Genomic DNA, 19,104 nt, shown 5'->3' on the forward strand with positions numbered 1-19,104 from the left:
TGATTTACTATAAAATAATTGTTTCCTGAACCAAAGATTTTGCCATGGACTTGCAAATACTGTGTAACTGTGTAGTGGAAGCTTATGACACAATTAACTTTTGGTAATTTGTAATGATTCTTGAAATAACAAAAAGATTAACATAACTCATAAAGAAATTTATGAAATTAAAAGTGATTTAAAATATGTTTTAAAATGAAATCCAAAATATGATATCCTAAATATCGAGGTCTAGTATAGGCCTCAGTTTCATTCATTTTCTCTATTTTTTTTTGTCTTTTTACAAATATACCATAAAATTTTCCTGTGTTCACTGCTGTTAGTCACATGTAACCATAGTAATACAATTCCATGCATCAAATATACCATTAAGTTTTCTTGTGTTCACTACTGTTGTGTCACGTATAATTAAAGTAATACATTTCCATGCATGAAAAACCATTTAGCAATTTTTTTAAAGCTTAAAAAATTTAACAAGATTTTTCACTTTCAAAATTAACATTCTTAAGTTAACTTAATAATTTTTATTTTGAAACATATAATTATAACATATTGCCATTATTAGACAAGGAGAAAGCTAGGAGAAAATTATTGATAAAATAGGGCAGAATATTTTAGTCTTCATTTTGATGAAACATAAACAAAACTGTGTACCAAGTTAAAAAACTTGGGAGTTGTATTTTTTACACTAACATCTCAAACTATTGAAGGATGTAATGACACAAGTGAGTTAGAACTATGACCAACTTCTTTTAAATTTAAAAGTAGTTAGCCATAAAATTTTTTATTTTCCATACTATACCCTTAATTATCTTCAAAACTTTGCCCTTAATTATCTTGCAAGCTATGCCCTTAATCATCTTTCAGACTATGCCCTTAGTATTGATGATATCAAAAAGGTCTCCAAAAAGGGTTCTCCAAAGACAGAGTTTTCTTTTTTTGCCAAGTTTTTTATTTTTTATAAAAATTCCTTTACAAATTTAGTTTATAAAGTTTATAAAAGAGTTTATAAAAGCTTCAAATCAATATCTTTTAAATTAGCAGAATGCCATTTTCTTAAAAATTGGTATTTTCGGACAATGAATCTTATTTTAAACTATATAGTGCTGGATCTGTTAAAAATAACTTATAAAAGTTAAAACTTGATATAACTTTTTTAATAATAATAAAAATTTTTCTTTTCATTTAACCTCAAAAAAATATTTAAAAATCCTAAATTAATTTTTAAGAATAAATAAAGACAAAGTAAAAAAAAAAAAAAATGCTTTTATCTTCAGAGCCTTTCACCAGAAAGTGCCAGAAATTACACAGAACCTCTAAATTGATCATTTTATCTTTCACTATAGCAGTGTACAGATTCACATATGCACAAAGAAGATATTGGGATTTGTTTATTTTTTGAACAAAAGGGTATTTTTTGGAACTTTGCTTCCTTTATACTTTATATAGAAAATAGTAAGTCGTGTGAAAAAAATCTATTGCAAAAGTTCCAGTCACAATTGTTTTACTATTTCCAGTTTATTTTTTATTAGTTGTCATTTTTCCAATAGTTATCATTTTTTCTGGATAGGCTGTTTATTAAAATAAAAAGGAACATTATATCGTCTGTTAGGATAGGCTGTTTATTAAAATAAAAAAACTACAGTGGGTGAGTTGATTTCAATAGAACACATTTAACTGTACAGATAGAAACAGCAAATAGAAGCTGTCTTTTAATTAAAAGTAATGAAAATAACACACTAGTTTCACCTGGCTTTTTCTAGTTGTTCAATCTGATCATTTAAGGTTGATATTGCCTTGTTAAATTTCTTTTTTCGCTGTGCAGGAGGAAGATCAGAATAATCATTTGCAACATTTTCATTACCCACTACATCTTTCTGAAAAAAAAGTTATAAACTTTTATTATTAGTATTAAAATTTATGTTATTCAGCATTCTATTATTAAAAATTTTTTTATTATTGAAAAATAACAAAACAGGAGGAAGCAGAGATAACAAATGTTGGTGCTAACTAATTAAATAATTAATAACTAAAATTAAAGAATTAATATCTAATTAAAAATATATAGTGGTTATATAGTGATCTCCCATCCATAAAATGCACTGTGATCACCAATTATGTTTCAGGGAACCCAAGATTTGCACTGATGCCATTCCCCAAGGGCTTTCCTTGTAAAAGATCTAATGGCCTGCATTCTATGTCATGTTAGTCAATATTCCAATTTAACTGGACCTCATTTACGGCCAATATCCTAATCCCACTTTAGTATAGCTCCAACATTTACAGAGATTTTGTGAGGATAGTATGGGATATGTGGGGTAGCCAGATAACATACACCAATACATGCATAAATACATACATCAACACTTAAACATATGTACACATAACATAAACACATACAACTAAATATACACACATTTATTAGTTCTGTATATAGTTAAATTAAAAACAGAACTGGTAAACTAAGTTTTCTAGCTCTAATATAATTTTATATTGATTACAAGTAATGTGACAACAGAATAATACTTCCTTCAAGTGATTGCATTTGGACTGTTTCATTTATGTTTTTTCTCTGTTTTATCTTTGTTTAACACAATGCCAGTAAAATAAAATTCTTATGGACATATCATTATACATACATACTTACATACATGAAAGGCTTAAAAAACTTTATAAACATTTATAACAAAATGACTGGATTAACTACGATTAATAAAAATAAATCTTTTGGAAGAACTTTATTATTGTAGTTTAATTGTTCTTTGATACATTTTTTTTGAGTTTAAAATAAAATGACTAAATTACCTTTTTACTGCTCATTGCAAAAACAGAAGACTTTGTTGTTTTTTGACGCGTTTTTGCAATTGGAGCTGGAGCAGGTTGTGTTGATGCATTTGGTTTACCCCATTCTTCAAAGGCTACATTGCCAGGAACAGAATTTCCTGTTTTATGCATATCAATTAATGTTAATGAGTCCTAAAAATAAGTCAATATATTAGGGTGTGTTATTTTATGTCTTTAAAAATATGTTAATATATTAGGGTGTGTTATTTTATATTTTTACAAAGAATAAAAACCTTGTATTATAAAAACTCACAAATACACATAATTTCACTGAAAGAAGTATAAAAAAAACCTGAAATTTTTTTTTTTACAAAAAACCAGACAAAAACATAAGTTTTGACAGAAGTGCTACCTTTCCTCTACTGTGTCATACCATTTCAAAATTATTTAATATTTGTTAACATATATTACTGAACTTCATATACAATACCAAATAATATTTGAATTATTATACGCAGAATTGTTTTTTTAACAATAAAATCAAAAGTTGTAAGCAATTTAAATTTATTTTTTATGATTAATTGAACTTAAATCAGCAGATTATTTTAAATGAGTTCTAATCATTTACCACCACTGCATTAGCCAACATTTATAAACTTGTATAAATTAAACTGTTCAAATCGTTGCTATAAAAACTATTGTTGAATAAACTTTTTTTTTTTTAAATTACATAACGCATTTAAAAAACCATTAGTAACAGAAAAGCAAAAAAATATATAAAATAAAATATCCTGATTAAGGGTGGAATGCAAGAAGCGAACTTGAGTCAAGTTCGACTTGAACTTTACATTGTAACCAAATGTGGCAGAGTATGGGTTTTCCCCTCAAAAAATACTTTGTCGCTATTGGTTACAAAGTAAAGTTCAAGTCAAACTTGACTCAAGTTCGCTTCTTGCATTCCACCCTAAAATAGAACAATGGCAACTTTTTTTTTTAGTAGAAACTTAAAGGACAATCAAATAAATAAATTATTTTTAATTTTATTCACCAGGATCCATTTTTTAATTGACTAAAAAAAAAAAAGTTTATTACTTTTTCTGTATACATTATCTACCGCAAAAAAGTTTGAGTGTATACATTATAGCTTTCAAGGTCATTGCGGACAAAGAAAATGTTGACACAGATATAATGTTCCTTTTTGTTATGATTCTAAGAGCAATTATAGCAACTGAGGCAAGCCAGCACATTTTTTTTATTTATGATTTAAAAAAGTTGAATGTGTGATTATTTTTAGCCTGAAATTATTTTAGTAATATATTTTTTAGCTTAATAGCTTTAATGCAGTTAAAAGTAATTTATTAGTTAAAAGGAAATAAGAAAAATTTCTTTTTGCTTCTAAAGGCATCTATTAAAATATAAACTATTTAAAGGGAGAACCCTGCTCTACAATTACTCCTTTTGTATTGAAAAAGCTTTTCACTTCAATACAGAAGACATGTGAGAATAACAGTTGATACTGTTTTGAATATAATTAGAGACACTTAATACTATTAAATTAAATATTATTATACTAAATTAAATGGTGTTTTAATACTAAATGATGTTTTGTATTAAATGTGTTTTAAAGATGGCTATGATGAAGAAGAGCAACAAGCGCAAATGAAATCAGAAGAAACGATATTCCCCTTAAACTAAAATTTCATTGAGATAGTAAAAAAATGACATTGTGGCAAAACTATTCACCAAACGCACCAAGTTTCACACAATCATACTGTATTAACTTCGGATAAGGCACAAGAAAGATTAAATACCAACAGGATGTGTTGGAGGGAGAGAGCAGGCACGAATAAGAATTTATAATATAAAAGAGTCTTATATTTTCATATTTTATTCAAAAAAAGAATGTTTTAGATTTTTTAGCCTAGAATATTTATCTACTGTTTTGAATATTAAACAATGGCAATCTCTTTTTTAGCATCTTTTGAATAACTTTTATATGTTTTAAATTTAAATACTCATGTTTAAAAGAACTCTGCACAGCTATTTACAAAAAGAAGCCTAGAGGCATGAAGTAACACAGAAATACATTCAAGATTACAAAGAATTTCAAATTACATACAGTTTCATAAGAAGATTCTCAGCCAATTTGCGTCATGTAAAGTCATTTTTATATACATCAAAAAAAAAATTTTTTTTTAAGTCCCAGGAAAATCTTTAAATTTCTTTATTATATTCTTTGCCAATATTCCTGAATAGATTTTTCCTGTCTTTTGATTAAAAATTACTTTGCTTTGTTTAATCAAATTTTTGGGGTAACTGTACCTTTACTAATAATTGTAAATCTACTAATAAACTGTGAAACACAAAGCATTTACATATAATATCATATGTAATTGCATTTCTTAGAAATAAAAAGAATTAATTCTTCCATAATTACTGAGTGATAAGTAGAACTAATTTCAAACAAGACACAATAACAGTCAATTCTTTTGCAATGCATTCGGAACAAAAAGAAAATAAGCTTCAGTCTTTATTTTTCAAAAACAATAAAAATACTTTCATCCTTGGGTTACCAATGTTCTCATTTTCTAAAATATTTAATAATTTTGTTTGTTAATTTCTTGGTAAATAATCCTTTAATTAATAATAGACTTTCTAATAGCAATTTTATTTTTGCTTCTCTTTGTTTTGGTTTTTATCATGACCATGGAGTCAGAGCCGCGACATTTTTAGCTAAGTCAGAGTCGCTAAACAAAACTGCGACTCCAATTCCAATAGTAAAACTTCTCGGTATTGCACGTGCATGTACAAAATATTTAACCTTCATAGAATTTTTCATATATTTGTCAAAAAAAAATTTTTTTTAATTATTGCATTATATTTTTTAAAGAATTCGAAGAATTTTTCAAAAATTTTGCTTTGGAGTTGGAGTTGTACTCCAACTCCAAAGCAAAATTTCAACAGTTGGAGTCGGAGTTAGTACTTTTTTTTTTTATGACTCCACACCACTGGTTTTTATAATATTCTAAAAAATTTCATGATTTAAAAAACTTTAAATATCTTTTAAAACCCTTATAATAAAAAGCTTAATAGAATTAGCAATTATTCAAATCCTTCATTTCAAAAGTCTTAAGGAAATTATTTAAACATTCTTCATTTAAAAAGTCTAAAGAATTGGTAAGTTTTTGTGTGCGTTAGAAATATAATAATAAGTATATAAACTTTGACTTATTTATGATTTAGGTTTAAATTACACACTTAAAATATTTAAAAATATTTTTTAAAGTATCTGAATAAAAAAATCAAACCCAACACGATAAACAAAATACCTTTGCAGGATTACAAATTTCTGCAGCCTTTACCATACCTTCCAAACACCGAGAAATTATTGGTTGAACTTTTTGTTGAATATTTGATACTTCAATAAAAAAATTTTTTAGCATTTCAATTCTTGTTTCTTCAGGTTTTTGTAATTCATTCTAAATTGTTAAAAATACTGCCTTTAAGTTCCAAACTAAGGTAAAATCAACACCAGAATACAATTAATTGTTGAATAAAATTAATATGATATCAATTACATTTATTTGACTTACATTTATTGTTTTAGGAAGATCACCTTCATAAAATAAAGTTTGAGCTTTGTTAAAGTTATCAGTAGCAAGTTTATATTCATCACTAGCTTTTTCAGCTAAATGACCTTTCTCTTGAGAAACTTTTTGAAACTAGAAATATATGCAGCATAGTAAAAAAAAAAATATATATATATATATGATTAAAGCTGCTTAGTTAGCCAAAGTGCTGCCAAGTTAGCAGCAATTTGGCTTAGAGAGTAAACTTTGACTAAAGACTATACTTAAGATATAAGGGATCTTTAAATTACTCATAACAGAAAAGCCTTTTCTGTTTTGAGTAATTTAAAAACTTTTAAGAACTCTAGAGTTAAAATTAGTGAATCCCTTGCAGTAATATTTTTATAAAATGAAATATAACCATTTGTGAACACAACATCTAACGAATATTGCTTGAAAAACTTAATGATTTGAAATTACTTTGATATTGAAATTACTTGATTAATGATATTGAAATTACGTGAATTACATGCAATATGGTTAATCTAAAAACAAGCATAGGTTGAACTACAAGCTTAGGTTAAGCTACAAATAAGGATCAAGGTGCAAACAAATAACTTTACTAATTCAAACGTGTTAGATTTTTTTTTATTGTTCAATAGATTGCACACTGCTTTTGTGCAAATTGCAAGATAAATAATGAAACTTTTGTTTTAATTTTTATCTGATTACACCTTACAATTTTTAAGCATTTACAAACTTATAAATATTAAATAATCACATAATCTTTAAGCATTACTGCAAACATCTTTTAAAAAGTACAAAAGCAAAAACATATACAGAAAAAAAAAGGTCTATGTGTACCCCACATAGACCTTAATTATACAGATAAAATATATGATTTGATATGCTGTAAAATTTAAATGTCCAATGATCTATTTGAATGTGATTTAAGTAGTGGATATTGCAGTCAGGGTGGCCAGCCACTTTGTACAATCAAATTCCCTGAACTTTTTCTGACTTATATTTTCCCCTGATACAGTTATATTTTAAAGTGAGGATTTTTACATTTTTTTAAACTCTTTCTTGTAACTGCTTCCCAGTTTAATAACAAAGATATTATGAAGGAAAATAATAATTCAAAAGATACATATCATATATTATGTATATTTTTTATTATTTCTATATTGTTTTCTATATAAGTTATATGATTGTAATTTAAGCTTCAGACTTTTCTATATCATGACTATGAAGTGAAGTAAGTTTTTTACCAGTATTTTCAAATTGAAATAAATTAAAACACCGGAGCAGATTAAACTTAAAAATTTATAAAAATAACAAAAGTTTAGTAGTAAAACAAAGAGCAGTCTAACAATAGTATAAAATTAATATGCATATGCAAATATTCATATTTTTAACATTTGGCCCCATTTGTTTAGTGTTTTTAAAATTTAGAAATTTTAATAGCAATAGATTAAATTTTCTTGAAAAATGTTGAAAGTGCAAAGATGTCAGCTAATTTTATCACAGCTATCATGAGTTAAAAAATAAACACTTTAAATGGTTTGATAAATAAATTTTTGCTTTTCAAAAAACTTGATTATTTATGAATTGAGGAAATGAAGTCCTTTAAAATATAAACATTCCACGAAGTGGAATGAACAGATTTACATTATTTTTGTTTAAAAGATTTAATCTATTTTTGAAGTACTATTTTTCAAAAATTCTAGTTTAATCTCACGTATATATTCCTGATGATGATGAGCTTTGTTTTTTTAGCATTTAATTCCTTAATTTTCTGATGAGCAAATTTTTTATCAATACAGTATTTTTCTTCTCGCAACTTTTCTTCTCTTTTTCTTTTAATGAAACTTTGTAATGCGAATGGAAAATGTTTACACTTTTCTTAATACTTGACCTGATCAGCTATTGTAGCATTAATCCATTTAGATTCATGAAGGATTGTAAGTAAATCAGTCATTCTGCACATTTTTATTTTTTAAAGTCAAAACTAGAACACATAACATCAGGGTTTAAAGCTGAAATAGCTCTTGTAAGCTTATACTTTTAATGGACTTCTTTTCCTCAATTTATCAACAACTCCAATGTATAAGTGAATACAATTACTTTGAAATTGTAACTTCTGACAAAAATGTCAGAATAATGAATGCAAATATCCATTTGAACTTTTTGAACAACTTAATTCAAAGACTCATTAAAGCAGTCTTTATATGTTTCTTATTTACTAAGTTTACTGTTGTAAGAAACATATAAAGACTGTTCTACTAAAACAGTCTTTATATGTTTCTTATTTACTAAGTTTACTGTTGTAAGAAACATATAAAGACTGTTCTACTAAAACAGTCTTTATATGTTTCTTATTTACTATGTTTTGAGATCTAAAGACTGCCTTTAAAACTAGACTATGGAAATATGGGGCAAGACCATGTGTAATGCTATAGACTATTTTATTTTTCCAAACAGTGCAGAGTAATGTATAGTGCTTAGAGTATTTCAGAACGTGCTACACCATTTTGCAACATAAACAAAGAGAAAGGTGGTGTAAGAAGGTGCTGTAAGGAGTTGTTGGAACGAATGAAAAGGTGCTGTAAGAAATTGTTGGAACGAATGGCATTGGTTGAGAAGATTTTGCCAGACAGAAAGCTAATGACAATGATTCAGAAGCTATTAAAGGTGATGTTGATGAAACAGATGCTTGTAATCCTGTATTTTTTGGTGATTTATTAGTAATAAAATAATTAAATACTATTAGTTGGTTCTTTAAAGAACCAACCAATAGTATTTAATTATTTATATATTGAAATGCTTCAAACTTTTTTAATGACTTTTAACTGCTATTATATCCATATTACTTAGGGAAAATGTCTTTTCACATACACAACACATACCCTTTGTTTTATCATCAATTCTTTTAGGCTAACTCCATGAAGGAAGATCATATAAAAAAAAGGAAGATCATATAAGCCAATTCCATGAAGGATCCGATCATTATCAAAGTAAGTTATTTTATGCATTTTTATTATTTCTTTAATATCTGGAAAAATTAACAATATATTAATATAGTAAATAAAAGCATACATAGACTTATATCAAAGATATGTAACAAACTTTAAGTAATAGTATAATTAATTGAAACCATATTTTATCTTTCCATACAATTTTATGAATGTATGGCAAAATAAATAGAAATTTTTCATTTGATTGATGCTTGTGTGTGTGTTTTCTGGAGTTTGTGAAAACAAATTTAAAAAATTAAAAGATTTCCCCTTTTGAAAAAAAAAGAGTAAACATCATTGACTTTTCCCTGATTTACAGTTGGCTGGCCACCATATGTAGTGTGATAGACTTACTTCACATGGTCTATTTGAATATGATTTAAGTAGCAAATTTTTTTAGTGTGATAGGCTTACTGCACATGATCTACTTTGAATGTGATTAAAGTAGCAGATTTTTTAGCATGAAAGGCTGACTACACATGGTCTATTTAAATTAGCATTTTAGAAGTAGATTTTTTCAATTTCAAAGCAATCGAAAATTAAAAAAAAATTAGTTTAAGTTTGAAACCATTGAGTTTTAATTCTAATGATTTTAATATTTCAGTCATTAAAACTTTTTGCTATTATTGAATAAATTGTGTAGACATTATTTTCTAAAAAAATTAAAAAAGCAACTGGTTCAACTAGGTTTATTAAGTCTTTGGCTAATTCAATAATTTAATAATTTAGAAAATTATGAAGAAATAACTTTTTTAACATATGAAAAAATGTAAAGCATATGTGAAAGAAGCATACAATGGAAATTTTTTTAATGTTAAAATGTACCATTATTTTAAAAAACACATTGATAAAAAAACACACAAAGGGTTTAAAGTCTCAAAACCTATTATTTTGTAGACTGTCCCAACATTTCAACATGGTCCCTATTTTACATAAGCAATCTTAGTTTGCCAAAAACTATGAATAAACTTTGTGACTTTCACCGGCCTTTTTTAGCATTTTCCATCCCTGGAAGTCAATATAATATAATTTTAGCAAAATTACTATACAATTATTATGACTTCTAAATCTAATCTGATATATTTCTATATAGATAATAAAGAACAAAAGACCAAGTAATAAACCTTGGGAAACTCTACTATAAACTTCAATCCAGAATTGTCTGATATTTCCCTTATTCTCACTTTGTCTCCAACTACGTAAAAAAGTATCAACTCACTGCTTTATTTATCCATTGAAACCATATATAACAAGCTTATTTAAGTTTATCTATGTGGACTCATAAAGCCTATGATATACTACATCAATTGTTTTATTTACAAAGAAATAAAAATAAAGATATTCAGAGAAACACTCTGAAGAAGTATAAGAAATAAAAACAAAAAAAAACAAAACCTTTAAAATTTGTGCTTTAGTCAAATCAAGGCTTTGAGATGCCGTTTCATAAGATTTCATTGCATTATTGGCATCTTCACTAGCCTGTTCATACTTCTTTTTGGCCTAAAATAAATTAAAGATATATCAATTAAAAAAATCAACATTTCTAAGGAATTAAGTAATTTTAAAAACTTCTTGTGATGCAAAAACTTTTTGTAATATTAATTTAATATCAGAGAAAAAAAAAAAGAACTTAAAATACTTACAACTTGCATTGCTTTTTGGAGCTGGTCAAGATTAGCTTTATGATCGTTTAACGTTAAAATAGCCTACATTACACCAAATTATTTTAATTATTTTAAAAATACAATAGTAAACTTTATTAATATGAATTATTAACAGTCTACATAAAGTAAATTACATAAAATTAGTAAAGATTAATTGTTTAAGCTTTATGAATATAGTATGAATTATGTGCAAAAAATATGAAAATTTTGTTGAACTAATTAAAATAATCATAATCATTTTCAAGTATGGCCCTATGATGTGGTGTGTAAAATGGCCCTGTGATGTGGTGTGTAAAAGTACTAAAACTTAAGCATTTTGTTGGTGAAGCTTTTCATTACTTCCTTTTTTTGTCTGAAAAAATGTATTACAAAAATTAAAATCTGAAGTAGTATGTATATATATTATACCCCCCCCCCCCAAAAAAAAAAAATCTTTTAAAATTTTTAATGATTACAGCTGCCTTAAAAGGGAATAAGTTACTAAAAATAGGTATTTTTCCAAAAAAATGTTTTAGTCATACATTTTTTTAATTAAAAAGTAAATTCTCCTGTCAAATACTAATCCAAAAAACTGCAGAAACTAAAAAGAATAACATAAAGGTCATTGAAATGTGTTCTTACACAATAAAAAGAATATTTCAACTAGTTAATGTTTTTAACAATGTCACAAAGACAAAATTTATAACTTTTTTATTCTGACAGTTATCTTAACACTTCGTATGTCATTTTATTCAGTTTTATTTCACCTTCTAATGGTGACTACACTAAAGGATTAATTAAAACCATGAAATAAAGAAATATAAATAACTTGTCAAAATTTTGATTTACAGATTAGTTGATAGTTGCAAAGACCAAGGTCTAAATCTTATTAAAGAAAGCAGCAAAATATTTTTGAATTAATTATTACAACATCTATTATCCAGTTTTAGAAATATCTATTATCAGCCCTCGGAATTAGGGTCGCTAATCTGCCAACCTCAAAGTGTTTGAGGGCGGCAATAATTTGCCGACCTCAAACACTTTGAGTTCAGCAGATTTTTATTAATTTTGATGGTTGCTATTATCCAGTTATTATAAAATGAGGTCGATCATTTTTATTAATTTTGATGGTTGCTATTATCCAGTTTTAGAAAACCTGTCATTAAACACTATTACTGTATTGATTCTAAAGCTCCGACTTGCTTAACACTTGACCTGTGTTAAACACTAGCATTAGTGGTAATCTATCATTATATATCTGTAATTTATTTTAGAAGAGGTGTACTTGTAAACATGTTTAGTAGAGGTGTACATGTAAACAGGATCAAATAAAACCATCTTGTGATTTTTTTCCACATGCACAGCCAGCAAATGCAACAACTGATAATTTCTAACAACATAAAAATAGGCCTGAAAAGGTTTTAGGTCTTCTATTAAAGTGATGTGCTTTTGTGTAATATTTTATCCTTAAAAATAAATTAATGTTTATATATATCTAGTTAATTGATATATATATATATATATATATATATATGTATATATATATATATATATATATATATATATATATATATATATATATATATATATATATATATATCAGGCCTTGTTAAGAAGCGCTACGCAGCTCGCATTTTGCTTGCGAAAAGGCGATTTGCCTACGCGTTCAGCAGTTTTGCGCTACGCAAAAACTTATATCTTTTAGAATATTTAAATTATCTTTTGATTGTCGTTAACGTGACGTTTATTCAGAAGAAATAAAGTCGTATTTAACCGCAATTGTAAACTAATAGATTTTTTTGTTAAAGAAACAGTTTGTTAAATAATTTTTTTGTTGTTGTTAAAAATTAGTTAAAAAAAATAGGTGTTTTAAGTTTTATCTTAAGGAATTAAATATATAAATTTCTTTTAAATATAAAATTTATTTTTAGTCATAATAGTTTAAAAAATGCACGATTTATTTTGATGTAAATATTTTATTAATGAGATATTTTGTTTATTGTTAATTCAATAACGTAAAGTTTTAATGACGTTCGTTTAATTTATAAAAATAAATTATGATCACGAATATGTTATCGGTAACTGATAAACAACAAAAAAAAAACTCTTTTTTGTTTAAAAACATTAAAATGAGTTCATATATTAAATAAGAAAAAATTTATTAACAGTTAATAAAATAACCAAAAACCAAAATCATAAGAAAATAAACATAAAAATCATAAGAAAATAAACAAACATTATTTTACGTTTCATGAAAAAAATATTTTTTTCAAAGTAAAATTTAGTTCATATTTGAAAAAAATAATAAAAATAATTTTTTATATAAGAACTTAGATTTTATTTGTAACTTTTGTTATAGTGAGAAAAAAACAAACTGTTTGTATGATTTTTAACGCGTTAATAAAATAACTTTAATTACAATGCGGTACTTGAAAAGACGCGAGTGACGCAATATAACTTCTAACGATGCAAAATATATTTGATGAGTTGAGTAACTTAAAAATGCGTTACGCGTTTTCGCTACGCAGCGAAATCTCGTAACAAGGCCTGATATATATATATATATATATATATATATATATATATATATATATATATATATATATATATATATATATATATATACATACATATATATATATATACATATATATATACATACATATATATATATATACATATATATATACATACATATATATATACATATATATATATATATATATATATATATATATATATATATATATATATATAAATATAAATATATAAATATATATATATATATATATATATATATATATATATATATATATATATATATATATATATATATATATATATATATATATATATATATATATATATATATATATATATATATATATATATATATATATATATATATATATAGTTCCACAGACTACTTTAGATTTTTCAATTGATTATGCTTTCTCTTACCTATTGGTTGTATTTTACTTGGATCTATAAGATGTGAGGTATCTTTTACATATTGAACAAGACATTGAAAATATAGAGAAATAATTATGTCACTTTAAGATACATCAAAAACAATACCCTGATTATCTATTTATTTTATAATTTATTAGATTAACACCCATTTGATTAATTTAATTATCATCTTCACCACTTTCAGCTAAAGGTTGACTTGCAATATCACCAAATGTAAGCATAGATATGATATTGTAATGCTTAATCACAACATTGCTTATGCACATCAACAAAGCTCTCTGATCTTGATAGAAGTCTTGCTTTGCAGGAGGAACCTTGCCAGTTTTGCTACAGACACATTTCAAACACACATATACAGATGCAAATATCAAACATTTTGTGTCTTGATTCTTCCTTGAAAATATTCACTTTACCATTGCTCCAATCGATTTTGCAATAGTTTTCTGTATTTATCATGATAGAGTGATACTCTATCATGATAAATACAGAAAACTATTAGTTACTGCAATTATTTCAGAGATTTCTGTGATAGAAGGCACTTTTATAGCAGCTATTGGTTTTAACTGATGTTTCACAAGCAATGTTTCGTTACATTCTCATATATTGCTAAAACAACTTGTGACATCTCTTATAGAATGCTAAAAACAGGACAAGTTGCCATCCTTGTTCTCACTAACATAGTCGGTATTGTAAACTTATACTCATAAGATTTTTTGTTTCTATCCATTTTTCTTGATCTGACGTCGCTAAGTTAGTTTGTTGTGGTTTGCACTATACAGTGTTCACTAACGTTCGTTTGGTCGTTTTGTCAACAATACTATTTTAAAACGTTACATTTTTCAGTGGTTATAAGCTATTAGTTAAAAATCGCATTTATTGTCTCATCTGTTTATTTTCTCACTATTCTCTACCTACTGATTATATGTCTGTATTTTTTTTATCTCTGGCTAATTATTTTTAAATTTATCCATGTCTGTTTTGTGTGATAGCTATTGTCTCTACTTATCAGGCAAGATTTATATTTCTCATACTATTGGAGTTACCACATTTTCTACCTTATTTTCTACTAACTACTTTTATACTAACGACAAACATTCTTAGTTTCGATGTTTATGAGTGGTTTTTACTTATTATATTTATAAGACACATTTCAGCCATAAAAGAAAAGGTAAGTTACTCATAATTATTAATTACTATTTTCTATTTCCTTTGTGTTATTTCTATAAATTTAAATTGTTTATTTACACATACGCATACATGCATGTGTACACGTTTGTCTCTTATAGGGTAAGTGAACATATTTGTTTATATTCACACCAGGTGCATCCCTTACCACCCTCATGAGATCTCTAAGAATGTTGGAGCTATATTAAAAACTGGGATAGGGATTGGGATTTTTGGCTTTTGTAGTGTAGTCCTATTATATTGCAATATCGACTAGCATGATGTAGAGTGCAGGCGGTGAGATCTGTTGCAAGGACACGCCCCTGACAAGTGGGCGTGTTAGTGCAGGTCTTGGGCTCTCCGAAACGTCATTGGTGATCGCAGTGCATTCCTGAGGAAGGGGATCACCATTTCCACTACTTAATTCTGATTAATTATCATGGCACCAACATTTTTTTACCTCTTACACCCACGTATTATAGCATTTTGTGAACTTTATATTATGAATTTGTTACATTAACAACATTTATATACTTTTATCTCACACAGGTGATTATCAGTTTTCAGTTTATTATCTAGAGTTTAGACCATAGTATATAGTAGCACATTTGTTAGCCTATTTTTTCTTTTTATATTGCTCACACTTACATTTTTTGTAATTTTACTTAATATTTTGTTACCTACTTATTTTATTGTTTTTGTACGGGGCGATAAATTTAGCCATGGTTGCCTTTAATAAACCAGCGGATCGATATTGACTTGTTTACTCATAGACCATTATTTTATCATTTGTTTAACATGATTAGAGCGTGAGTTATTGTTCATCCTATCCCTGAGTCCTAAAATTTAATTCCTCCTACAAAATAGTCTTGACATATATTTATGATTCTCATCCAATGACATCATCTACAATCTACTTTTATTTTCACATCTCCCAGGTCTACATGACTGGACGGCTCCGTTGGTCACTTTTTGCAACCATTGTGTCGCATAAACAAATAAACTTATACTGTTCTACAATAAACAAACTTTACATTAGATTCATAAGTATTAAATGATTTATACATTAATACAGCAAAATTAAATGTTAAAGTTACAAGCAAAATTACAAAGAAATATATGGAAACAAACATATATAAACCCTTTTTTTGAATAAGGAATGAAGAAAAGGTTAATAAAACACAATTTAAAAACATAAAGTTAACAAATGCTTTGTTTATATTTATTTTCATCAGAGATTTAATGACTTCTTTATACAATTAAGTTATTTTTTTCATGCAATAAATTTGACACTCTTTCCTTCCATTCGATTACGCATGCATACTTATTCAAGCAATTGTTCTCTTTAAAATCTAAAATCAAAAACTGAGCGCCTTCTCAACGTGGAAGTAAAAAAAAAAATTTTAAGGGGATTTGGGATTATTATATATATTATTATTTATTTTTTATATTTTCACCTATAAATTCACTGCACTTTAATATATATATATATATATATATATATATATATATATATATATATATATATATATATATATATATATATATATATACATACATACATACACACACATATATATGTGTGTGTGTATACACACACACACACACACACACACACACACACACACACACACACACATATATACATATACAGCTCTCAGAATTAAAGTCGGCATTCGGCAATGACAACAACATAAAGGTATTTAAGGTGAACAAAAAATTGCCGACTTCGTTTTGATGTTTAATGGTAAGATCTTTGTTTCAAATTTTTTTGCTGACCTGATGACGACCTCTAAAAGATTGAAGTTGGCAAATCATTGCCAATTTCATTTTTCTGAATTCCGAGGGTTGTATATATAAAGCTTTCTCAGTAGACTTATGTGGTTGCACGCCTTATATGACCACGCATATAAAACTTTATTTTGACAACTTTTGTGTGTTAAAAAAATGCGCTGAATTAACGAATATAAACTTAAACTAAAATTACAAATAAACAAACTATAAAAACTTTAAAAAACTGTGGCTAAGTTGTCAAAAAAAAATTGTACACGTCTCCTGAGAAGGCTTGATATATACATCTCTATTAAGTCAGTCGAAGTATGTAAAGAAGCTCCTGCAACTACCTATTTAGTTTGATGTCATATGTATATTTATGCGTATACAAATATATACAAATACACAAACACACTAGGCTGACTAACACTGGGTTTAAGTCAATCTGATATCACTGTGTGTGCGATCAGGCTGGCTAACACCCAAAAAAAGCCTATATCAGGCTTAGATTTAAAGTTCTAAGTGCATAAAAACATAACTAGTATGCACAACAAAGAAATAAATTAAGTTGATCAAAAACAATCCCTTTTTTATGTGAAAAAAAGTGTTGTCATTAACATGTAAAGTCATTAATCGAAAAGTTAAAAAAAACTATATTTTTAACATATGTCATTTATCTAGTTTAGATTTTTCATAGCATTTATTATATTGTTGTTTTTTTTATTTTTATTATTCAAAAACTCTTTATTTACACTTTTACTGCTGTTTATCTTAAATTAGAAAAGTTACAAAATTTTTTTGATAATAATAAACAATATAAAATTTAAAATAAATTATTAACAATTTTCATTAAGGGAATTAAAAATGTTGTTGGTAAACTAAATTTACTGGTAAAGTATACCAAAAATAATAACATAAAAAAAAATCAAAATGAAACTTGCAATGAAACATATCATTTATATTTTACTTGCAAAAAACATAAATGTGGATTATTATATTTACATGAATTTTTATTGCTTTTTTTTTTTAAATTTACAAATGCAAAAGTTACAATTAGATATTTAAATTGGCTGCCTAAATTTACTTTCCATACTCTTGCAGTGAACAAATCTTACCCTATCCTTTAAATGTTGTTGTTGCTTTTTTAAAACAACTCTAAAATAGAATATTAAACTGAAAGCTCTTTAACTAAAATTCTATTTGACTGAAATTGACAGGCCAAGCAAGTTGCTCATCTAAAAACTATGGGTTTAAATAAGTTTTTTACTTAATGACGTTCTAAAGTACAATACAAATGTTTTGTGCCTTGAATATCATATTTAATGCAATTTTAAAACACTATAAAATTATTTAAAATTTACACATAAAAATTTATGAAAATATTGTTTATTCCTGCTGAGGATTACACCCACACAAAAAAAAATCATTTCAAAGAAATTTATGTCAAATTTTGTATTTAATTATTTAAAGTAAATGAAAAAAAAATTATATTTAAAAAACTTTATACTTTTTTCCTTATGTAGAGCCTTAAATTATTTGTATAAATTGAGTTAGGAGACCGTGAGTGCGAGCCATTCCCAATATCATGAAAACACTGTATACGATTTTTTCAATTGCTATTTTTTTCATTCAATTGATATTACTGCTTGAAAATAACAAAACATTATTTTTAAATATTAATATAAAATACCTTTTTCCTGTCAGCTTTTAAGTCAGATGCTAACTTTTGCATTTTATTAAGAACATTTTCTTGCATATTTTCAGCTATGACTTCTCTTTGCCCTGCAAAATCGTCTGTTTCATTGAGAAAAGCTTTAAATGACTCCTGGTATGTAAACCTAGTATTAAACAAAACATTGCAAAAAAACAAAAAACAAATAACAAATAAATAACAGATATAAATATTTATAATATATAAATAACAAATTTAAATTAAGAGAGTTAATTACTGTTAAGAGATTTTTTAAATAATAATAAATAAAAACTAAATAACAATGAAAAAAAAAACATTTAATAGCTTTTTGTCTAATCTTCTGATAAAAGAGTATCGACAACTGTAATGAAATTTAACTTAACTTTGACTTGTTATGGTCTTACAAAGCTTTATAACAAGCCTAATTTTGACTGAATTTTGAATAAATTAATCTTAAAATTTTTTATTACAACATTCATTTTGACTTG

The 19,104-nt window shown here is 26.0% G+C and overlaps 1 protein-coding gene across 1 annotated transcript in view; it reads right to left on the bottom strand.

Moving 5' to 3' along the window:
• LOC100205691 (cdc42-interacting protein 4 homolog) overlaps positions 1 to 19,104 on the bottom strand; it is a 64,047-nt gene that overhangs the window by 14,154 nt on the left and 30,789 nt on the right. Inside the window, exons 4-10 of the mRNA XM_065790721.1 lie at positions 18,614 to 18,761; positions 11,014 to 11,076; positions 10,766 to 10,870; positions 6,378 to 6,506; positions 6,114 to 6,263; positions 2,806 to 2,976; positions 1,750 to 1,877 (exon numbers count right to left, since the gene is read on the bottom strand). Coding sequence (XP_065646793.1) covers positions 1,750 to 1,877; positions 2,806 to 2,976; positions 6,114 to 6,263; positions 6,378 to 6,506; positions 10,766 to 10,870; positions 11,014 to 11,076; positions 18,614 to 18,761 — 894 coding nt within the window. The remainder of the gene's footprint in view (positions 1 to 1,749; positions 1,878 to 2,805; positions 2,977 to 6,113; positions 6,264 to 6,377; positions 6,507 to 10,765; positions 10,871 to 11,013; positions 11,077 to 18,613; positions 18,762 to 19,104) is intronic.

Source organism: Hydra vulgaris, chromosome 02 (assembly GCF_038396675.1).
Source record: "Hydra vulgaris chromosome 02, alternate assembly HydraT2T_AEP".
NCBI lineage: Eukaryota > Metazoa > Cnidaria > Hydrozoa > Anthoathecata > Hydridae > Hydra > Hydra vulgaris.